The sequence below is a fragment of the Melozone crissalis genome, unplaced genomic scaffold, assembly GCF_028551555.1.
Source record: "Melozone crissalis strain CALT ecotype California unplaced genomic scaffold, PUWL_Pcris_2 ptg000004l_1, whole genome shotgun sequence".
In the NCBI taxonomy this organism is placed as follows: Eukaryota; Metazoa; Chordata; class Aves; order Passeriformes; family Passerellidae; genus Melozone; species Melozone crissalis.
In genome coordinates, this window is record NW_026535782.1 from 22,249,797 (window position 1) to 22,273,714 (window position 23,918).

Below are 23,918 nucleotides of genomic sequence, written 5' to 3' on the forward strand. Positions count from 1 at the left end.
CCCTTGAACTCAGGGCGTTGGGTTTAGTCCAATTAAAAAATTCGTCCCCGCTTTCCAAATCCACCTTTCCCGCCCCCCCGCCCCCCCCCACCCCCCCCGCCGGCAGCCAGCGGAGAGAGGCCGGTCGGCGCGAGCCTGGCACGGGAGGGCCCCGCACCGGCCCCGCGCCCCGGAACAGCCGGTAGTAGCCGTTTTTTTCCTCCCTCTTCTCCCTCTCCCTCGCCTCTTTCCGCCCGGCTTTGTGTGAAGTTTGCGGCACATTGCAGATGAGCCCTTAGCGGCGAGAGGAGCCTATTGTTCCCCGCCAGGAACTGCTTGCTGGGGCTGTGCTGGCTTTTGCCTTTGGAGCTGCCTCCTGCAGTACCGGAACCGGCCTCCGGGGCCCGCTGTGTCGCGCTCTCGTCCAGGCAGAAGCACGGCGGCCTCAGATCTTTTTGTCTGAGCGAGAAGAGAAGTGAATCCCGCTGCCGCCGCCACCGCCGCCGCCGCCGTAGCTGTACAGTGTGTGTGTGTAAGGGAGCGAGCGAGGGAGCGAGCGAGCGAGGGAGGGAGATCGCATGGAGCCGCGGCTGTAACACACACACACTGTCAATACCTCACTCCGGCTCCCCCCCCGCCCCACCACAACAGTAACCCAATTCATTGTGTGATCCAGCAGCACCATGTTGAGTCTCATGTGCAGGCTGGATCGGCTGGGTTTGTGGTGCTGAGAGAGGCAGCAGCCGCGGGAGGAGGAATTACTGAGAGGTGCCCCTCTCCCTCCCTGCCTCTTCGCCCGTGTGTTGTGTGGAGACAGGACTCGCAATTACCACACTCTCGGGGCTCCCTTATTCCTTTTAAACTTTTTTTTAAACAAGCCCCTCTCCATGGCTGATCCCCGGCCGAGCACGGGCACCTGGGTCTCTTAAAGACAAGGAGGAGCCGGGGATTGTTGTTGTTGTTGTCGGCCGTTTTTTTTTTTTTTTAATTGGATTTTTTTTTTACGAGAACCTTTTTTATTACAAAAATGGCAAATTCGACGGGTAAAAACCACGCAGACCAGCGGAGAAAGGGACTCGCTTTCCTGGACGAGCTGCGGCAGTTTCACCACAGCAGAGGGTGAGGAAAATGGGGAGATGGAACGGGAGGGGGGGAGGCTTTTAAATCGACCAGATCCAACTTCCAGCCCCTTCCCTGAAGGACACGGCAGCCCCAGCGAGGGGAGAAAAGGGGGCAGAGCTGACAAGTTGTGGTGTTTTGTGTGTATCTCCTTTGGCAGGTCTCCTTTTAAGAAGATCCCCGTGGTGGGTGGGAAGGAGCTGGATCTTCACGCTCTCTATACCAGAGTCACCACTTTAGGCGGATTTGGGAAGGTGAGTGGAAGTTTTAATTTGGGTTTCCCTCCCACTAACCTCTTCCCAAAAGTCTCCTCTGACCCCCGGGGGTGGCGGGGGGAGCTGAGGTGGCCGGGAACCGTCCTATTTAAAGCCGGTTAGAGAAGGTGGGGGGTGGAAGGAGGAAGCGAGCAGATAGGCAGGTTGGTGGCTCGGCCTTGTCGGCGGCGCGATGGAGGGGGACCCGGGGGTACGGCGCGCACCCCACTCCTGCCTCCTTCGCCTCCGCCGGACCCCCTCGCCCATGCCCCCCTCCCGCGAGAAGGCGAGGGGGGAGCAGGGAGCTGCTGGGCGCCGAGACCAGGCTTCTTTCGGCTGTGGTGGCAGCTCTGTGCGTCTCTCTTGCAGAGGGAGAGACAGAGGAAAGAGTCTGAGTGCAGTTTTAGTGCAACTCAAAATTAGCGGGCATGTTTAACATCGATAATCGGCACGGAGCATGGGCTAGGGAACGATCCTCGCAGCCGGGGGGGGCCGGGCGCTGCCCTCCGAGCCCTTCCCTGGGAAAAATAACAAAAGGGGCACCCAAGACGGTGTGTAATCAAATAGCCATCTTTAGGCTTCAAGGCTGGGGACAGAAATGTAGGCCTCAAAAGAAAGGCCTCTCTGTGTCTATGGATCTGTGTTGGGGGGACCCCCCGGGCCGGCGCCCCCGCGCCCCGCAGCCCAGGGGGCGCCCCCCGCCAGCACTTCCCTGCATTATTTTAAACTTCTTTGGGTTTTTAACGGACCGCGTTAGGATTTAAAAGGGGGCGACAGAGGGACTCCCGATTGGTTATTGTCCAGGCAGTAAAAACAAAAACAAACAAACCCCAAAACAATACCACCACTCCCGGCCGTTCTCCCCGAAAGAAATAATGTGTATGTTAAAAAATAAATGCAGTAAAAGAACCCTGAGAAGCAGGATTATTCTCGAAAGGGGAATACTAGCAACTGTCAGTAAAATATATAGTCCTAAATCCCATATACATTCGTGTTTGTTTCTTTTTATATATTTATCTATTTGCTTCATGGCAGCCTGTTTTTTTTTTGTGATGTTCGCTGTCAGCAACATGTTTACGTGTACGTTGTGTATCTCGGCTTGTGTGTTGTTTTTGACAGGTATCAGAGAAGAATCAGTGGGGAGAAATTGTAGAAGAGTTTAACTTTCCCAGAAGTTGTTCTAACGCTGCCTTCGCTTTAAAACAGTATTACTTGCGGTGAGTGCTATCAAGCTGTTGCAGTAGTATTTTTGAGTGCGGGGTTATATTTAGTTTTCAGTGTGTGCAATAATAAAAATATCCCTACTCTTTTCAAATGCTATAAAATAAAGCAGAAAAAACCCTTGTAATTCCTTTCTCGTCTGGTGCAGTGATCAGTTAAAGGTGATTCTGTTTTGTAGTTTTTTTATTTTACATCTGCAAGCCTTAAACTTTGAAGGGATCCCAAGTACACAAACAATATATGTCAGAGGCCATTTTTTTGATTGTTTTAGAATGACGGTACTAAAGGACTGTTACTAAGAGATCACATTATTGTAGTTATAGAAACTTAGATTAATATTTGGAGCACTGAAATGTGTTGATATATGTAAATTTGTTTGCTGCTTAGTGGGGTCAGATGTCGAATAAAAATGCATCTGCAGGACTGTTGCACAAATTATATTGTTCTCAATTACTAGCAGCATATATCATTCTCTTCTATTTTAGAATACAAAGAGCTAAACAATTATTTTATTACTTGTAAAACAGTAAATTTCTGCAGGTTTTAAAAATAAGGTTGCATTTCTTGGAAATGATGCAGATTATTTTTTTGTGATACAGGTTATTTTTCCTTGTTGCATGGAGCTCATATTGAATGTTTTAAAATACTATGTATGGTACTATTAATTTACTAGATTACTTTTTAAAAAATTAATTTTTATTAAGTTTGGTGATTATTTTTTTGTAGAAAAGATTTTTAAATGATTGTGTATATAGTTGTTCTAGATACTATATATGTGGATACTTATATTTCATTTAGAATGAAGTTAAATGGATGTTGGTTAAGGAATATAGTTTTCTGTTTCTGAATTATAAATACAATATTTTTTTCATTACAATTAATGATAATATAGATGTGCAGTATGTACAAAATCAATATGTGCTTTTGAATTTCTGTTTTGGTGAGCTGAGTTTACACAAGCTTTTTCTGTTTCTGGTGTGGCCTTCTGAAATAGGAAATGCAGTAATTGTACAGGTGCACTTTCTATTGGTTGTCCTAGATTGACTTCCAGCTTGAAGCTGTAGAGTTCATAGCACAGTGGAGCAGTTACTGAGTTTCAGTGATGTCTGGAAACCTTAGCCAAATATTTGTAGTTACTGAAATTTTGGGGGTTTTTTTGGTGATGGCATACAATTGCTTTAAGATTCAGATTAAGAAAAGAAACTACCATTGTTAATAGCTCTAGTAGAGTTTAAAGTTGGTGGCAGGCCTAGAAATCAAGTGGGAAGCTTGCTTTAGGATATCCTTCCCTCTTTTTTTTTACCCCTCCTCTCCTACATAGTACTGAAATAGTGTTGCTGAAGATTTGTCACATCATAGAAAGAGGTTTTTTGCTTCTTGAGTTTTTCTGTTGGACCATGTAATTTGTTAGTTGACTAGATTTTACGTATAATTAGCAAAATGATAGTTTTTTTGTTTTTACCTTTTATTTCTATTTCCATGTTTTTAAGTGTTTGAATGGCCTCACTTTTTGCAGTAGAAGATTGTATGTCATTTCTGTTTTCATGTGTATTTTGAGAGCCATTATATGCTGTGACAGTTAACACAATGTTAATTTAGCCTTCTAATGGCTATTAATTTTTAATAAGATATTACTTTTTAAATTAGTCAGACATACAAAAATGTTATTTTTATTATTGGCATACTGGTGTTGACATTATTTAAAATACGGTTGTTGAATACATATATAACTGATTACATACAAATAATTTAAAGGGTTTTTGTTTATTTTGAATTTAAGAAAAAAGTTGATAAATGGTTAAGATGAAGAACCTTTAAAAATATTTTTATATAAGCTCTGTGATTAAGCCATTCTGAAATAAGCTATCAAGGTTGTTGGTTTTGGGGTGGACTGATTTTTAGTGATCATTTTGGTTTTTGTTTGGTTTTGTTTTTTCTGAATTGCTGCTTTACTCACTGTTGCTTCTCACATGGTCTGAGTTGGATGGGAACTGTTTCCCAGCTGAGTTCACCTTCTTCCATGTGCAGTTGTAAGACTGTATGTACATGTCTCTCTGCTGGGTTGATGTCTGTTTAGCTGCAACCTAGAAGGTGTAAGGGGGGCAGCAGCATTTAGTTCTAGGGAAAAAATAAAGGCTCTAATGATAAATTGGTTAAAAGGGTCTAGCTTGTCTGTGTTGAAGAACATAATCTGGGGTTTTTTACAAGGCTAGATTTGAATGAACTGCTGAGCAATTACCTTTGGAAAGCAAAAAATGTGTCTTGTGAACCTCAGGTATGACTGTAGTCTTGGCCTCACTACTCTAATGACTTTCCAAGCAAAGCCAGACAAATTGAGGCCTATCAGCTTGTATTTCAATTTGTATCCAATGGCATGTCATGTGTACTGTAAAGTGAGGGATCTGCTTGGCAGATGGAGACCCTGTTGAATTCAGAGGGATTTAGTGGCATGCACCTACATGAATATGTTTGCAGATTTGGATTTGGGATGGTTTGTGCTGAAAGTTGCTTCTTTCTGTGGAACATCTGGCATAGTGTCTTGACTGAGATAAAATCTCAAGCTGCATGGACCACTTGCTCATTTCACTGTGTTGCCACTAATAATGCTGCTCTTTTTACTTAAAGTTACTATGTAAACAAATTTAAAAATTGATTTATTTGCGTGAGGTCAGTAGTCTTATAGGCTTGATCAAACTGAATGTTTTGCAAAACAGTCATTGGGTTATGGTATTTATTGAGGCAGTTCTTAAAGTTTGTATTTTTGTTCAAATAACTTTTTCACTTGACTGTCCTGGAATTTTGCTGTGTGTCTTTGGGAATCTATGTTAGGCTTCATTAAAGAAGTGAATTGTTTAAACTTGTGATACAATTCCAATGGGTTTTATGATAGGTGATAGTTGAATACATGATAACCTATTTATCTACCCCTTCTCCCTTTTCTCTCACTGGAAAAAGTAATGTATAATAGGGAAAGTCTGAACCATTCAAACTTAGTGCCTCTGTTGCTTTGAGGTGTCTGACAGGTGAACTAATTTATGCACTGGGGTTCTTAGTGAGCAGTCAAAAGCCACAGTGCCAATAACCATTGATAGACTGTACTTGTTAATGTAGTTCTGTAAGACTTTACAGCAACACCGAGTGTAATTCCCTTGGATGAAGTGCAAATTGGATGTTTTATTTCAATTGAGGTGAATTAGTAAAGCATTTTCTAAATGCTTCTTGAAAAATTATTTCATAATGTTAATGAAAATATTTTAGTATGGGGTAATACATGTAAATATCAGTAATGTGGACATACATTTATGTTGTTGTTAGTAAACCCCCACTTGGTAAAAAGAAAGCTAGCATAGAATATAGCCTGTTTTTTATCTTATTAGTAGATTACATTACAGCCCTACAAAGAATTGGGCTGATGTGACCTCATGTGTTGGTATAAGGTTCTGTTGGTTTTCGTGTGAGTGCAAGTGATACATTTATTTCTGTTGTGGATCTTCATCTATTTTGGGGGAGTGAGAGACCTTGTAAGCTTAAATGTGTGAATGAAGTATGCCTAACTGAACTGAAAATCAGTTGCTTTTCAAAGTTATTTATCTACATTAAGGTAAATGGTATGAAAGGACTAGTTGTAAGGTAAAATAAGTTTGTCTTAGTTCTGTGGAGAATTCCTGAAAGGTGGACAGCACATACATATTGTATGCTTTGGGCAAAGGCAGTAGTAATTTGCTAATAATAGTTCAAGGTGAATAAAAATTTGCTGTTGTAAATATTGGGGAAGTAAGGGGAAGTCAAATAGAGAGGAAAGTGGTCAGTTCATAAATGAGAAGTTGCATAAAGTTGTTATTAAGACAAGCTATTATGCTGAATTTCCTGAAATTCCATATATAGTAAGATGAAAAAAAAGTGAGCAGTTAACAATCAGAACCATATGAAGTAGTTATTGATGACAAATAGAGGGGGTTCTTGAAAGATCTGAAGATATATTTATAAGTCATTTGATCTTCCAGATGCCTTTAAGAAATTAAACAATAGTACTGATTTTTAAAAAAATAAAATAAAGGGGGAAAGAAAAAAAAAAGCATGAGCTTAAGAACTAGATAAAAGGGATTCTTAGTAATATAATGGCAGAAAAATCAGAAAAACAATAATAAGAAGCCTGGAATTTTCTAAGCAAAAATTACTTTAGGAGAGGTTTTTTGTTATTCTTGCTTAGTGTTTAAAATTAGGATCTGATACTGCAACAGCATCTGCACACAGTTCAGTGAGTATGGAGAAGTACAGGATTGGCTTGTTTGCCAGATCTGATTGCAGATTCAAGGCCCCAGTAAATGAATAGAGAGTTGTAGCTGTAGTAAAATTTTAAATATTTTCTGAAATTCAGAAATCTCTTGTTAAGAAATTATTTATGTATATGGATAGTCATGTTAATGAAAAATTGGATGAAGGACCATAAACAAAAATAGAACCAAGTATAAAGAATAGATGTGGTGAGTCACAGCAGTTTTAGGTGCTAAAAGAGTATCATCAGTGCTTACATATGCACGTAGTAATACAAGTTTAGCCATTTTAGGTATATTTAGTGTCTGCTTTCCTTAACTTTATGAGAGGTTGAATACTACACTTGCAGCATTAGCCAGCAATGATAGAAGAGTTAAGCACAAGACAGGGCAGAAAAGAAAAGGTAATCTAAAGAAATTAGGCACATTGTTGGAAAGTACATACGAGATTTAGTTTGAAAAATGCAAGCTAAAACAATTGAGGGCTCGTAATCCAAAACAGGTATTCATTGTGAGGGAATAACCTGGAAAGCAGTATTGCTGAAAAAGGGATAGGAGTGATACCATGGGCCTGATAATCCTGTCAGTTGTGTGAACCCAACTCCCTTTCATATGAAAGGGATTTGTGCATGCTTCTGACAGGAAAGACAGCCCCCAATTTGAAATATGATATATAGACTTTGTAAAATTTAGAACAAGTTTAGGTTGCACCCACAGTGGCATTGAGCAAACATTAGACAAATGGGACATGGATTTTTGTACAAGATTATGGGACTGTGTTTAGAGTACTGTTTTACTTCAGAGCCTTTGCAACAGGTGGGGTAGCTTAGCAGAAACTCAGAAGAGCAGCAAAATGTTAAAAAAGCTGAAAGGACTAATTGATTATAAAAAAAAAATTATAAATATGTTTTGCTTGGCTCAATTAACAGTTTGTTTGAGAAGGGGAAATTATATCTTCCAAGCATTTTGAAGGGTCTAAACAGTTAAAAGGGAGGTAATTTTAAATAAAAGAAGAGGCTGTTTTGATGTGTAAGCTGAGATAAAACTGAAGGAGACAATTCAGAGCAGTGAGCAGCACAAAACCCCCCAAGATATACCTGAATCCCTTCAGGTATGAATAGTGTGTCAGGCAGAGTACAGGGGAGCCCCCATACCGGGCACTGGCCTGGCCACGACACCCAGACATGTGCAACAGGTAATGAGCCAGGAATGGCATAGAGACCAGCTGAGCTTACAGCTTTTGTCCATCCTTGAATAATGCCATAATGAAGGCTTTCATCTTGCATACCTATGGACTTGATCTTGTGGAATCTTTTGCACTTAATTTTGTCCCAAATCCTGCAGTCACTGGCAAGACAGGAAACAAATACGTGGATGACATTTTTATGATTTCTTCTTAAAATTTGCTTTTCCTTCCTCAAAGCAAAAATTGTAATGCATGTTTCAGTCAGGTGTCTAAGGCCTTTCTTTTAAAGTCTGAAGTGAATATTTTACATAGTTGAAGGGGGAATTTTGTTTTAGTTGTACTGAATCATATAGCCAACATACAATCAAGACTAGTTACTGCTCATGAAATAAAGCTTTATTTAGGGAAATTAAATATGTTGGTTGCTAAAATCTCAGAATGTCTCTCAATAGAAGTTACTTATTTGGATGCATGAGGTCTTGTCAGGGTTGCTGGGAGTTTGCTCAAAGGAAAACAGAAGTTTTACTGTACAACATTTGCATTAGGACTCCTCTGAAGGGAGCAAGCAGCAAATGAAAGGGGATATAGCTACCCTAAAATTGCCCTTTATTAGAATGACATTGTGATACCAGTTTACTGTGCAGATGAGTTTGGCCTCTTATCAAAGTTTCTCAGCTTTTTCTTCAGAGGGTAAACTCATTTTTACTGCTGGTAGATGTAGTGAAAAGTTCGTGCGATGAACATAAACATATTTTCCTGATTATTTTCTGCAAGCTTTTTGTAGAAACTACCTAAGTTGCTGCTGTTATGCTGAAGTTCACTAGTTTATTTGGGGAGAGGTGAATGTTGTTCTTCAGTTTTAATTCAGAATTCTGATTGTTTAACTTGAAAGCTTATATGGGCAGCTATCAGAACTAATAATCTACAAAGAGCAAGTTTCTGGCAACACTGTAGTAAATGTGGTGACTTCAAGCACCTGCTTAATCTTCTAAGAATTAGTGGAAACTTAATTATTTAAGACCATTTTCTATTCTTAAACCAAAACAGTATTTAAATGAATTTATGCCTTAAAATTATTGCTATCTGTTGTAATGTCTTAGGTTTGAATGAATGCTAAGCTAATTACAATATGATCAAGAATGCATATGGAATGCAAGGGTATTACTTCTTTCCTTGTCACATGGAATAAGCCTGGGCTAAGCGAAGTTGTTTGGTTTGGTTTTGGTTGTTTTTTTGTTTGTTTAATTTTATTCTGGAGCTAGCAGCCTTTAATTACCTTGCTTATTTGCAGTTAAATCTCAATAGATAAGACTTTGATACTCTTTTTTTTCTTTTCTTTCTTAACCCTTTCCCCAGTAGTGAAATAGAGAAATACGATTTGTTAGTTTTTACAGATGAGGTACCAGAGGTAACAGAGGTTCAGATTGTTACTTTGAGGGTGTATGTCAAATAAGATGAAACCTAAATACATTAAAGCCAATTATTTTTATAATAATCCAGTTTTAATTTTTAATAATTGTTTTTATAGAATATAATTTTAATCCTGTTAATAATTGTTTTATGGAATCCAATTCTGACAGGAAAATGTCTTCATTTTGATCCTTAGTTAAACTATCCATAAAAAGAGGCTACTGTTACTATCTTTTAAAATTCCTCTTAATCAGTAGCTGAGAAATCCTGTTTTATTTTCCAGACAGTGCTAATGTTATGTTCTGTGAATTGGAGAACTGAGAACTAAATATGTAAGATCATGAGAATGAGCTGTTCGTGTTTTGTTTTGCTGTGTTTTGTTTTAAAATGCTTGTTCTGAGTGTTGTAGTGGTGTTTTATAGCTTAAATGGGGCTGCTTGGAGTTACTGCAGTATCAGTCCACATTATTACAGGTCAGCGCAGTTCACAGAGGAGATTGGGTATAGGCCGGAGATCCCATCACATGGTCTTGTTTCTGGTTACCACTCTGATACATATTGATTCTGTGGCCTTAGTTAAATCATTTACAATCTTTTTATTCATATTTAGAAAGTGGCTATACTGATGTTTGTTTACCTATCTCAAAGAGAAGTGTGAGACTTTAAGCTCTTTAATGCAGGTTTGTGTCTCTTCATGCTTCTATCTCATATCTTAAATATTTGAAAATGAATATAAATTAGGAATATATGAGGAAAGTAAAACTATTCATAAGGTTATTTGCCCTCTGCAGTGTTGAGAAGCAGAAAATACAGCACAGATGAGAGGAAGAACAATCTTTATTCCTTAGGGAATAAATAAACTTGGGATACCTAAGCAGAGAAATATTGAAACGGTCGAAAGAAAGAAGCTTATCTTGAGGGAGGATAATAAAACAGCAAGATGGTACCCAGAACAGTGAGCTTAGGCTTTGCCTGAAGTACTAGATTAGTGAGCTGGGTATCACATCTCAAATACAGTCTCCTTGGAGCAACAAGTTCAAGTCTTAACCAGACTTGAATTACATTTTTAGCAGTAAGGTAGTGAAGCTGAGTACTCCACTTATTGTTTTCCTATCTTTAAACTGAATGTGCATGCATTTATTTTAACTCCAGATAAATTGTAGCAAGGCAGCTATGTTGCAAGAGAGATCACACATAATAGAGTTATAATACAGTGTAGTTTTGTTGAATGATGCACTGGAGCATGTTTGTCTGTAGGAGTGAACTGTCTTCATACTATTTTCTATTGGTGTGGGAGGAGCTACAGTTGAGATTATTAGTCTCTCAGAATAATTTACAGTGTTACTTATCAATCCATATCTGCTTAAAATACATAAAAATCTTGTAAGGCAGTCATTCTGTTGCAGAGAGCTTTTCTCTCAGAGGTTGGTGGACTTTTGACATGGCTGCTGAGGTTTAGATGGCCCACACTTTTGGCTGCATGTGTTTCTTCACTGTTACGTGCTGTGATGTCTGCTGGCTGGCCTCTGCCTCCCAGTGCAGAGGTTGCCATGCTTCCATGATAAACCACATGCTGGGATTCTCAGGTCCGTAGATCACCAAATCCTGTGACTAACTTTGAGTAGTTCTGGTCGATTTCTCTGAAGTGCAATAACAACCTGTCTTACTGGAACATAATGTACTGGGGGAACTTTCCGTTCGGGGTACATCCCAGGGGCTGTATTAAGCTAAATGAAAATAGTTTACTCTGGAGGTAAATCTTTGAGTATATTAATAATTATTATGGTGTAGGATAGGTGCAGAACTATGTGTATGAGTTTGTTTGCTCTTCAAATCTATATATTAGAAGAAAACTTGTGGAAATACTATTAGGAATAGTTCTTCTTTACCTGATTATTTTGGTCAGGAGTGTCCATTTTCTAGTGATCTCCATGAAATGATGAAGAATCTAGGCACTGGCCAGGTAAACAGAGTTCACAGATGTCCTCTGTAATTTTGGGGTGATAGTATAGCTTTGAAATGTTTTAGATTTTGGAGCTGTTTCTTGGCTGCTTTTCACACCCCAATACCATCTATGAAACCCCAGGAAAATTAAAATTTCTACCCGTACATGTTCATATAATGCTACAGTTATACAGTAAATACCTGAAAAAAATCAGGAATTGCCTCATATAAGTATGAATGTGCAACTGTAACTGTGTTTCTAGAGAATATTCTTTACAGTAGAGCCTTGTGCTCTCTGTGAGAAGTGGGAATAAGTTTCATGGCAGTATTAATGTGTTTTATCAATGTACACATCATTTTGACTCATCATTCAATGTGGTAATTGATTAATCTTAATGTTAGTTATTTCTAAAGAGGTTTTGAGTTTGCTTTCTGGGCATCAGTTCTCCACTCTTGCCTTCCATGGTGTTACCCATGTGGGCCATGTAGCTCTGTCTTTCTGTCTCTCATTCTCTTCTAATCATCATCTTCTCAATCTTTTGACTACAGGCCATAATTCAGTCTCTGTTTCTTGTCCCCTTGATGTCTGTACCCATTGACTCCAAATGGGATATTTACTGTAATCAAATGAATTTCTAATTGTAAGAAAATTGAAGGAAAAAAAGGATGTATGCAAGTAAAAGGGCAAGAGGACAAAGCACTAAATGTCAGGTGCCTAGCAACAGTAAAATACTGAATTTTACAGCAAAACAGTAATAGATTCTGTGGTACCTGAAAAACAAATTCTGCAGCTGTGGGCATGCTGCATTCACAGGATCCAGATGAGTGTATAAAGGGTATTTCACCCACCTAAAAAATGTGTTTTCAGGTACTCTGCGGGACCTAGTCAGGCATTGCAGCATTGGGGACATTTTGCTTGTTCTTCCAAGGTCATTTTTGTAATTCTAAGGCATAGAAACTTGATTTTTAATTTTTTTTTAAAGTGGAAATACTGTTTCTGAGCAGAGGTATGTGCAAAGGCTGACCCCTGTAGTGAAATACTGCGTGTAGTTGGATTTGAAGAGTATACAGGGCCCTAACTGCCATACAGTTTGGAACACTTCTAGTAAGTGGGGTTTTTGGATTTTTTTTCCCCAAAAATGCTTCAGATTATTGTATTTTTTTCCAACTTTGCTGAACTTGTTGCCCTGTTTAATGCCATGTCCTTCTCTGTTTATGTAACATGAAGTTATTAATTAGAAAGGTGTTATGTTAGTCAAAGCATATGGTGTCATAGTAAAAAGGTAAAAGATTAGAAAATCAAAATATAACATTTGGTGCCAATGATTTAATAATGTTTAGTGTTGTTTCATTAATATGTCCTGTTGTCAATATGCTGTTGTTACTGAAATGTAGTTCCTAGAAAGGTAGGTTTTGTGGTAGATAAATACAATGGCTTTTTCTACTTAGATTTTTATATTGCCAGTATACAATTCTCATTTTTCTCTAGTAGTTTTCCTTCTCCTAATAAGCAGTTTAATTGTCTTGTAAGTAGGATTAGTCCAGCTGTAGAAGAGAGTGCTTCTTAAGATCAAAGCAAAAGGGGTCTTAAAAATTATATACTGTTCTGCACATAATGCCAAACAAACACCCAGCTTTCCTAGGCATTCTGATAATTTTCTGTATGGCTATTTGTGTGCCATAAATTCATGTGCCTGTTAGAAAGCAAAAATATTTTGCTAGCTTTATGGTGATGTTGAATTGCATCTAGATTTGCTGAGGTAGAATTTGTGCCTCTTTGGGCTTTGGCTGAAATTGGTGGCATCCTGTGTCAGTCCTGCAGTGCACTTGTAAAGGTCAGGTGTGTAACATCTGGACCATGTGTATTAACACAGAATGTGCTGCCTTAGCAAGGGTGGGAAGTAAACCAGTGAAGTCAATAAAGATACATTCAAAACTTAGGATACTGAAATTGGTGTAAAGACTGTTTATTAGTTGTTTTCAGGAGGTCTTTCCATCTATGCAAAAGTTGCAACTTTGGCAGTTGTTACCATTTAAAAGGGTTTATGAAAGTTACAGGTTTTGTTCTTTATATGTGTAAGCTAAGAGAAGCTTGTTTTCCTTGGTGGGGAAAGTGAGCTGCATACCTTAAGCAAGAAAAACAAAATGCTATTTCCATTATTTCTTGTTTTCAGAAACTTACCAAGAGTTTACTTATTTGTATTGTTTTCACTGGTATAATGCAATTCCTAGTATTGCTGATTTCCTGTATCCACAGTATCAAAATAAATATGACTAAAACCTTTTTTTTTTATTGTGGAAATAATGGTGTAAGGTTAAAGTGTAATGGACATGAGATAAATATCATTGTTCACATATCTTATAACATACAGTAACAGTATAAATATGTGGGATTGTGGACCTGATTGCCTTACTGGATGAGTCTTTCAAAGGTTCCTAATACAAGATTCTACTGTAGAAAGCCACTAGGGGGAAGTGACCCTCTTGTCTTTTTCCTCAAGGCTTTTTTTGGCTCAGATGTTATGTGTGTGCTATGGTTTGTGGCTTCAGAGACTTTGTGTGTTTCTTGACTTAGCAGCTGCCCATTGCAGAGACCCACCTCTCCTGAGCAGGCAGCCAGCTATGCAGATGTGTAGCTTGGAGGATGTAAGGTGCACAGGTACTGGCCTGGTAGGAGACACTTGTACTCTGAATAGTCAGGAACCCAGCTGGAGGCACATGCCAACTCTGCTGCCAGCTGGGCCAGATAAAACACTGCTGCCTCTCGGTCACCTGTGGGCCAAGAGAGAGGAAAGACAAGCGGTTTGGAGGTGTTGTTATGAGAGCAGGAGAAGAGACCTTCTGTGCATAGGGGGTTGGTTGAATGGCAGATGGAAGAAATACGAGTGTTGAGTGAGGTGGGTGCATTCATGCACTGGGTCAAAAGACAGGAATGGGAATTTTGGAGAAAACACTGTTTGGAAGGGCAGATGAGGTAGACACTGTAGAAGGAAAAGGAGGGGTTATGTAATCAAATGCTGGTAAGTTACTCTTTAATAGCCAACTCCCTCATTTAAATTGTTCACTGGATATTAATTGACTTGTTTCCCAGATGCTAGGTGGCTGCTGAGTGAAGACTGTAATTTCTGAAGTACTGAGTTGAACCATCTGCTTTCCTCCAGTGAGGTTGTGATTTACTGGTATAAACCTTAGAGTGGTTCTTCTGCCTCTTTGCTTACATTACCAGGGCTGCACGTGCAGAATTTATTTCTCTTCTGTTAGTTTATATTTTTTCATTAACACTGAATTTACCTTTTTCATTTTGGTTTAAAAAAAATCTACCATTATCACAATTACACTTACTTCTGTCCTTATATTAAAATACATAAAGGCATAAAATTGCATATAATCAAATAAAGGATTTTATCTGTTCCTTAAATAGCTTGCAGGGAGAAAGGTCTCATCTTGGAAAATAGTTTTTCATGGGCATTGCTGCACTTATAAAAGCTAAGAAAGTTACCATTGTGGAACAGGGTGAATTTTTTCAAATGCTGTTGTCACTTTGAGAAAATTAGTAATGTCTGTGTATACTTCATTTTGTATATTGATTATATAAGAAGCAAATACCTTTTATTGCATATGTATATAGAGAGAGCATATACAAATCTGGAGGTCAGCTAAAGTTTGGGATAGATTGCATAGGTTTCCTGTCCCACTTCTAATGTTAAGAGTGAATTTTCAACAAAAGAAAAAGATTCAATGAAGGAAACATTCCAAAACTCTAAAAATATTTTTATACCTACCAGCACAAAGGTTTAGAGACCCAGTTTGGATCTCACAGGTGGAACTAGGTGCAAAGTACTGTTTCTTTATGGCATTTCCTGATCATTTGTGATACAAAGTTGTTTCCTGTCCTAGACTTTAGGCTTACATAATTTGGAAAGACAGCTTTTAAACTCAGCCTTCTCTAAGCAAAATATATCAAATGGCTGTTGTTTAAAACTACTCCAAGTTATGGAATGTAGGTTGCTCTGATCAAAACAATCGTGAGTAGAGAGCAGCTGAATTAGTCAAAGATGTAGACAAACTACATGCAATTCTGCTATTTTTACTATATTAGACAGATACTGTCATCCAGCTACATAGATTTTGATTCTGCTATGATTGGAATTTCTTTGGGATTGGATTGGTTAGCTATTAATTGCTATTTTTTCTGCTAAAGATAATGTAAATATGTGTTTCCAATAGTGCTTATTGCCACTCTGTTTTGAGTTGTCAGCCACACTGATGTTTCCAGCGAATAAAAGCGACACATTGTTTAAAAGGAGTACACAATCTCCTTTCTCTACCCCTTGTCCTACCTCAGTGCATAGAGGAGGGTAAAAAGAGCATAGGTCATCATTCTTACTTGCTTATGTACATCAGAAATTATTGCTGTTATCTTAAATAGCAGCTTGTGGTATCCCTTTCCAAGCAGACAGTTCTGCTGTCGCTTGAGTGGCTGCTGTGCTGCTGGCATAGGCCTCCAGTAGTGATATGGCTATGGCTAGTGATAAAAGCTCTGCTTTTAGGGTTGTGGTACTGGTGAGGACTGGTGTGTTTTTAATTGTGGAGGTCTACTTTCATGGAGACCTGCATCAGGGTTCCATTGCTCTAGAGAGACAAGCTAGCAGATTCTAGTCTTGAATTCTTGTTACTGCTGTTGTTTATTTATTTGTTTACTTTTAATTAAGTTTTGTAAGTTATTTATACGGCCTTGTGGTTAATCTTCTGTAAAGAAAGGGTTTCCTTGTTTGCCTGCCTTTAAAATTTCTGGAGGCCGCCACTCTTGTGCAGGGAAGTCCCATTACAGACTAAGGAAGAAGAACAACACAGAGAATATAGAGGAAAGAACTTTACATATTTAGACATGTATTAGTCAAATAGATGTTCTTCACACCTTTTAAACTAGTTTTTACTGAAGGAGATCAAGTCTTGTCACTTAAGTAACTTTAAGAACTCAACAATTTTGTTGTCTCCTTGGAATTTTTTTTTGGAAATTGAGATAAATAAGGGGTTTGGCATTAGTGTAAAGAGAATTGATTAAATTAATGAGATTGATTAAATTAGTAAAATTTTCAGAAAGCATCATACTAGTATATATGCAGATACTAAATGAGGAAGAGAGAGAAAGATCAGTGAATCTTAGTGACTTTTAAAATGGAGGTACCTGGTGATGACAGAGGTTATTATTTCTCTGGTACTTCAAGAAAGCTGAGTAGGAACGTTTTATTGAGACTAGTCCTAGAATAGGAGGGTTTTTGTAGTCACAGGTGTCGTGTAGAGTGTTGTGTGTATATAGATTTTATATGCAAAAAGCATAATAATTGAGAGAGTATTATGTACTGGTGATCAAGGAGACAAGAGTAGATTACAGTAGGAAAGTGAAATAGTAGAGTTCATCTAAGAAAAATGATGCCAAAACTGCAGGTAGGGAGATGGGTAGATTTATGGAGTAGGGTGAGTGCAGAAAAGCATGAATTATGCTTGTAAACATCATCCTTGACCATGAGGAATTCTTGCATAATTAAGGCACATAATCAAAGAAAACTATTTTAGTAGCATGAGGATATTTGGTAAAAAGAGTACAAATAGCAGGGAGTTAATAATAATTACACTAGAGTTGTGTTGATTATTATGAGCAATATAAAATATAAAACAGTTAAGTTTCAAAATAGGAATCAAATGTAAAATGTAGAATTGTTAGGAAGTTTTGTAATGTACTATCAGTTGGGGGAGTGTCCTGGCTTGAGATGATACCAGACCATACAGTCACCCCAGGACAGGGAAGGAGATAATCCTTAGTACTCTTTGGACGTTTTGTCAGAGAGGGAATAGAGAAGCATTTGAAAACAAATACTGTTCAATTAAATGCTGCCAAGGCTCAAATCCTTAATAGGTAGATCTCACTCACTGTGGGAACTGAAATACCAAAGAAGAAGATGATAAATTCCAGGAGCCATCTAGCAAGATATTTGAAGCATTATTTATGTAATGGTTTATATTTATTTATTTATAACCAAGTTCCTTAAGTTTCTGGGATTTGTTTTGTTGGTTGGTTATTTTGGTGTGTTGAGGTTCTTTTAAGCAGTTCAAATGGTATTTTTAAAAAAGAATTTGTCAGAGAATATATCAGAGTATCTGTTCATTCTTTTTACTTTTTAAGTGTTATATTTTGCTCTTATGGTCTTCTTTTAAGTGCTGATCAGTTCAAAGAGCACAGCTGTAGTGCTTGACAATAATCCAGCTCATGCTGTACAAGGTAAAAACATCTTCCCTTAGAGGAAGCAGATCCCATGGAAGTGTGTTTGCTGCAGGATCATGCCAATGAATTACTGTACTTATTTGCTGGATGTGACTGACATGGTGGCTGTACTTTTTTTATCTTACATCTCAGTTGTCGTGCGTTTTTCTCTTGTTCAGGTGTTAGAATGGATGTTGATTGAGGAATCAAAAAATAAACAGACTCTATCATAAAAAAACTAACTAAAGAGAGAGAGCTAAGTGTTGATCTAATTGTGAAAATAGATCATCTGTCTGAAGGACTGATTTTCCCTCTACACCTTTGTCTAAAACAAAAGTGTGCTTTTTGTCAGTAACACTTAAGTTACTGAGCAAGTGGTTGGTCTTCCACCCTTTTTTCTTGTGTTATATTAGTGATTTAGAATTTTAAAACTGTTTCTCAGCCCTTGGCTGCCTCTTGGGGTATTCTGGGTAGCACCCAACTTTTCTTTAGTAATTGAGGTTTTAAGTGTAGCCAGTGTGTGGAGTCACAGTTGTGTGTTCTGTGACATGTAATTGGGAGGTTATTGATGGAGAAAGAGTCCTGAACTTCAACACCTACCTGAACAAATGTACATTAATCTGAGAATGTATTGCATATTCATTTTCAGTATAGCAGTGCAGTGGGTGAAATTGACTTTCCCTGTGATTGACAAGAGTTTTTGGTAAGAACACCTTACAAAGAGTGTTTGGTTGAAAGGGTGTTTATTTTCTTGTACTGTAGTTCTCACCCTGAAGGTTGCAAGCTTGTTTTCACTTTAATAAAACGTTACTTACAATAAATGTTTGTTGACTCCAAACGCATTGTCAAGAGCCGTATTCTGAAGTTGTATAGGAGGTGTAATATTTCATACCTAAGCAATTCAATTAAGTTAAAGGTTTTTTTTTAAAGTTCTGCAAAGGAAATGATGGCAGTGGAAGACTACTTTCACAGCTGAAGAACTTCACTGTGGACTAGCTGGCACTAAGCTGCTTTGTGCCTGGGAGCTTCCAAGAAACTTTTCTCACAAAGGAGCATTTTCTCAGCTTGGAATACAATGCTTTAATATCTCCTCTCTCATTATGTTGATATGCTTTGGAAGTTTAGATTATAATTAGGAACTTCCTTTCTTCATGGTAGTAGTTATATCTTTGTGTAGTTAAAACTGAAATGCCAGTGCCCTGTTTAATCAATGATACAGTTATCTCCAAATTTTAGTAGGTAGCTTTTCTCTAACCTTTCACAAGCTTGTCCTCAATCTCTTTCTTACACATTTTTCTGTATGTTTTAGCCAGATGGATTATGTGGGGTTTTTTTATTTGTTAGTAAGCTTTCCCTAGAGGTACTGGTCTTCACATATTCAGTCCCTTAGTTCAGCAGTGGAGTAAGCAGTACTCTCATAAGATAGAAAAAAGGCAAGCAAATCTACTTTCCTTTTACTGTTCTAAAAATGAGTGATTTACTGCAATATTAAGATCAATAACTTTTAGGCTTTACCTTACCTAGTGACCTCAAAAATAATTAAGTTACTTCACCTGTAATTAGGGTGTCTCACTGTTGGGCTGGTTTTAATATTCCGTTTTGCTCATGAACACAGGAATTGGTTGTCCTCTTTCGGAAATAGCAAAGAGATATAAGTACATTTACTTTTTAATCAGACACTATAAGGACAGTAGAAGTATCAAATTTTATAGTCAATATAAGGCTAATGATATCTGCATAGCACTTGTGTGGAAGAATAGGGAGGGATTGCAATTAAGCTACTATGTAGTGCTTTTTACCTGTCATTTAAAGACTGGTGTAATGTGTTTGCCTTTTGCCTTGAATAGGTGAATGCTCCTTCCTATAGATTTTAAAATTGGCAATGTTCTCTGGGTGTGATAATGAATGGTGCCATGGTTTCCTAATTTCAGGAGAAGTTTTCAGTGTTGTATAAGTTTATAGTGTAGTAAATCTACCTAATAGTAATTTGATTAGTCCAAAATGTGCTTATATTGCTTTGTACATTTGAGAACTACCAAGTGCATACTGTATAAAACAGATTTAATTCTGGTAAACAGGTAGTTCTGAATATGAGCTTACTACAAAACATTTAATATGTACTAAGATTTTACAACACATACTTTTTAGTTCAAACACTAGTAATAGAAAGTACAAATGTTTTAAAGACATACATAGTGTTGTGAAAATAAAAACATCTCTGAAGTGAATCATATATTGTTTGCATTATTATTTGCAGATTATGGCTAGCAGGACAGAATTTTACAGTAGTATGGTTTTAGGAAGAGTGGCTCTAACTGTGATGTTCTTTGTAAAAGGTCAGGGGAAAATACTCTCATTGGCATTTAAAGATAACACTTAAACTCTAGAACAATTTGGAACAATTCAAAACAGTTCCTTTATCTACACTTTAAATAATATTTTTTAATCAGGAATAATTTTTCTTTGTTCCAAAAATGTCAGAAGCACTCATTTGAGGGACAATTTGTATAATTAAAAATCAGAATTAAAAGGATAAGGATTCTTTTTCTGGGTTGTTGCCTTAATTATCTATGGTTGTTGACAGATGTAAGTTTTCTTACACTTAACCTAGTAGAAAGGCTGCTAGCAGTTCTTTACTTGCCTTTTCCATTATGGTAATTTCAGTCTTGTTTTCTTTCCAGAAATACTTTTGGCTGTAGCACACTCTTACAGTTTGGCAAGGTCAAGGCCCTGTAGTTAGAGAAGTACCTCCTGTTCATCCATTGTTGCATTATGATTTGTCTGTATTTTAGGTAGTTAAACTGTCTTTCCATTTCCTTCTCCTTTATTTGCATTCTTCATTTTAATTTGACAGCATGTCAGAATGATATCTAAATATGAATGGCACCTCTGCCACTGAAAAGAGCAAGGAGTAACATATGCTGTAGCCGGGATGGTAACTTCTGTGTGAGTCTCAGGAGTAGTGATGTGGGAAGAAGCAGCTTGAGTTTTCTGAAGACCTTCCTGTTCTGAAATTTTTGCAGTTGGGCCAGTTTCCCCTTTTCCTTTTTAGAAACAGGAAACTGAGCAAGTACAGCGGAAGTTTCCCATCTTTTGACGAGGTAGAGGAGGAAGTTGGTTTCTGTCTTCCTTAACTCATCACGGGATAGTAAGAGCTCATGACACTTTCCTGGATTGATGACTTTCTACCTCTTAGGCTATAGGGATGTTGGAAAAAATAATAGTCCATTGCTTTGTAATTTCCTTACTTCTTCTTAGGAAATGAAATTTAATAGGAGTTTTTTGTTTGAAACAAACAAACTTGATTACCATGACCCCCACACCTTCAGAATTTAGGAGATGTCAGAATTATTTAGCTGATTTGACATTTGGATGTTTTCTTAAAATGACTCCTCACAGTTCCTGGACATGCTCTGCATTGATATAGATATATAAGGGGGTAGAAATAGGGGACCGTTCATCTACTTGCTCAGGAACTTCTGTGAGCTACTAAGAACAGTTGGTTTTGCAGCATTATTTTAAGTAGAATATTTTCACACCTCTTTTTCACGTGATATAAAAATGTAAAATTCTTAATGAGAAGACCTGGAAGGTAAAAAAATATGAGAAGGTTATCTGTCTTTTGTAAGCTGTTCAGTGGTATATTTTCCAGGAACCATATTTACATGCATTGATAAAAACGAAGTTTTAAGTAAAAACAGTACAAAAGACAAGTAATTTTTTTTCACTATCACCTTTTAAAAAAGGAAGAAAAAACTCACATGCTGACACTTGGGCTTTTTGTAAAAGCACCATTATAAGTACTGTGAAATGGAAGAGTACATAATATTCTGGAGAAGTTTTGTAAGGGAAAAAAAGTGGGGAGAATATAATTTCTGTAATGTGTTTTATAATAAGGAATATAAAATAATAAAATCCTTGCTAGAATTTAGTCTGTTGCTTTCTTCTTATCTAGTGCTGCAATCCCTAGTGATAGCATCACAAATGGTTCCTGTGCAGAGTATTACAATAGGGTGATTTGGGATTATGTTCTCATATGAGAGTAGGAAAGATAAGCATGTGTAATGTGTTTTCACTAAACATTAGTATTGTGAAGTGGTAACTTGTGGTGTAAAAGCAGTGTAAAGTTGTAGGCAGTAATGGTGATTAACTAGGTTAGTCTCAGAAATCAGAACACTAATTATTACTTTTTCATAATGCGCTTCGTTGAAAAAAAACCTACTTAATGGAAGTACAGCAGCATGTAGTTCATCTGTGTTGTAGTTTCATATGTATGGTACTTCTGAAATAGGAGAGTTTCAATGTCTTGGGAAATACCACATAGTATACTCTAGTAAATATTTTTTTCTTATTCTACTTCAATGAGACAATGAGGATTATTTGATTTAAGGCTTCATAATGAAATTTGCATATGTAAATAGTTATCATTCAGGATGCAGCAAATTAGGTTAATTATGATTTAAACTATTTGTTTTTTCCACACTAATGGAAAATGGCAAAGCGGTATTGGAAATTTATGACAGAGGAAATAAATGCAACTAATGTTTTTTCCTTGAAGGTCCAGAAATCTGTTTGTGTGAATTTTGGGAAGAATTGTTTCCATCCCAGTTGCCAGTAATGGAACCAAATAGACTACTCTCTGTCTCATTGTATTGGTGTCAGATTATAGATAACATGATAAATGCTGCTTGTCTGTCATTTTTATGCTTCTCTGGTAGTGAGGCCACACCTCTAAGTCAGGGCATCCTTTAAACTTGAAACACCTGTAGAACTAGTTGTTCAATTATATTCAGTTTCCAGCACTGGATGAAGTGTGGTTTTTCAATTACTTCCATTTCTCATTAGATTGTGATGTGGTTTTGAATACTGCAGCTGAGGGAAAAATAAGGAAGTTTTACAGTTTTTTTTGTATATAATTTATAGTTGCTTATATGAGATAAAAGATGAAATCAAAGACTAATATTGCAGATTCCATTTAGGTATGGACATTATTGAAGGGGGAAAAACTGATCTGTAAAAGACTAAACTTTAGTGAATGTTACAATATTGCTGCAGCATCTGCAACTTAGTCTCTTTCCGTGAACTTTATACTATGGTATATGTCAGTTTTAATAAAATGCTGGCTAATTATATTTTCTAACCACTTTTTAATTCTAATTCTTTAGGGAATCTTAACTCAAAATATTTAATAGGCTAAAATAACTTATTCAAGTGCCAGTTGAAAAAATAGGATGATATTGTATTAAGAAAGTGACTACAGCATTGCTGTCATGGCCATTTACCAGTGATTACTAAGCATTCAAGAAAAAAAACATATAGTGCTTCTGACAAGTTAATATTTTTTTCCTGAGAGTTAAAATGAAAAATTTATCTGTCTCCATATTGTTGTATCTAAACAATAATGACTTTCTTTTTTTTCTCCCAAGTGGAAGTCAGATTTGAAAAACAAACTTCAGAGCATATAGCGGGCAAAACATTCAGACTCTGAAAATAATGCTTCGGGATTTGTCCTCTAGATAGAAATTTTGTCTGTTCCCTAATCTGACAGATAAGGGGTACACCACTTGAAATTTTAGACAGGCAAACTGTTAGACCATTTAGATCCTCTAAAGGGATCCTGCTTATAAACTAAGTGGCATTATTATTTCTGAAGTTTCCATTTATGTTTCAGACAGTGGTGTTATGTTTGTATCCATTATTTAAGGTTAGTTTACCCAATTTAATGTTGCATATTCTTAGAGCGAAAATAATGACTACATAAATGTCTTATTTGTACTTTCAGTATCAACCAAACTAATAATTGTTATAGCTTATTACTGCATACATACATACATAACTCAGAGTAGTGTAGTTCCATCTGCTTAGGTATGTATAAATTGAAATATATATTGAAATATCTATTAGTCAGTCTATCTTCTGACTTTTACAGGTTTCTGCTTTAGTATGCTAGCAGAGCTTGTAAAATGTTCCCTAGCACCTCTTGTCATACATGCTGAGGTGTCTTCAAACAAGTCCTTTGCAGGAAGGTCAGTGAAGTTCCTGGGTTTTTAGCTGGCAGTACTGGGTGTGCTGGTATTGAAGTACTGTGCCAGTAAAAAACCTTCTGCATTTGTCATATATTTGTAAATACAAAATACAGCTCTCTTTTGGTACAGCACAAATGGTAGGATAAATTACTTTGAAAGGATATTATGCAACAAATATTTTCTTAAATAAAATGTGATTAGTTGTGTGAAGAAATGACTGACAGGCTCTTGTCCTATGACACTT

At 37.3% G+C, this 23,918-nt stretch overlaps 1 protein-coding gene across 1 annotated transcript in view; it reads left to right on the forward strand.

Annotated features, from left to right (window-relative positions):
- Positions 1-570: 570 nt before the first annotated feature.
- The window catches only part of ARID2 (AT-rich interaction domain 2), a 92,925-nt gene continuing 69,577 nt past the window's right edge, over positions 571-23,918 (forward strand). The window contains exons 1-3 of the mRNA XM_054275367.1: positions 571-1,098; positions 1,259-1,352; positions 2,472-2,569. Of these exons, the coding sequence (XP_054131342.1) occupies positions 1,007-1,098; positions 1,259-1,352; positions 2,472-2,569 (284 nt within the window). The 5' untranslated portion in view covers positions 571-1,006. The remainder of the gene's footprint in view (positions 1,099-1,258; positions 1,353-2,471; positions 2,570-23,918) is intronic.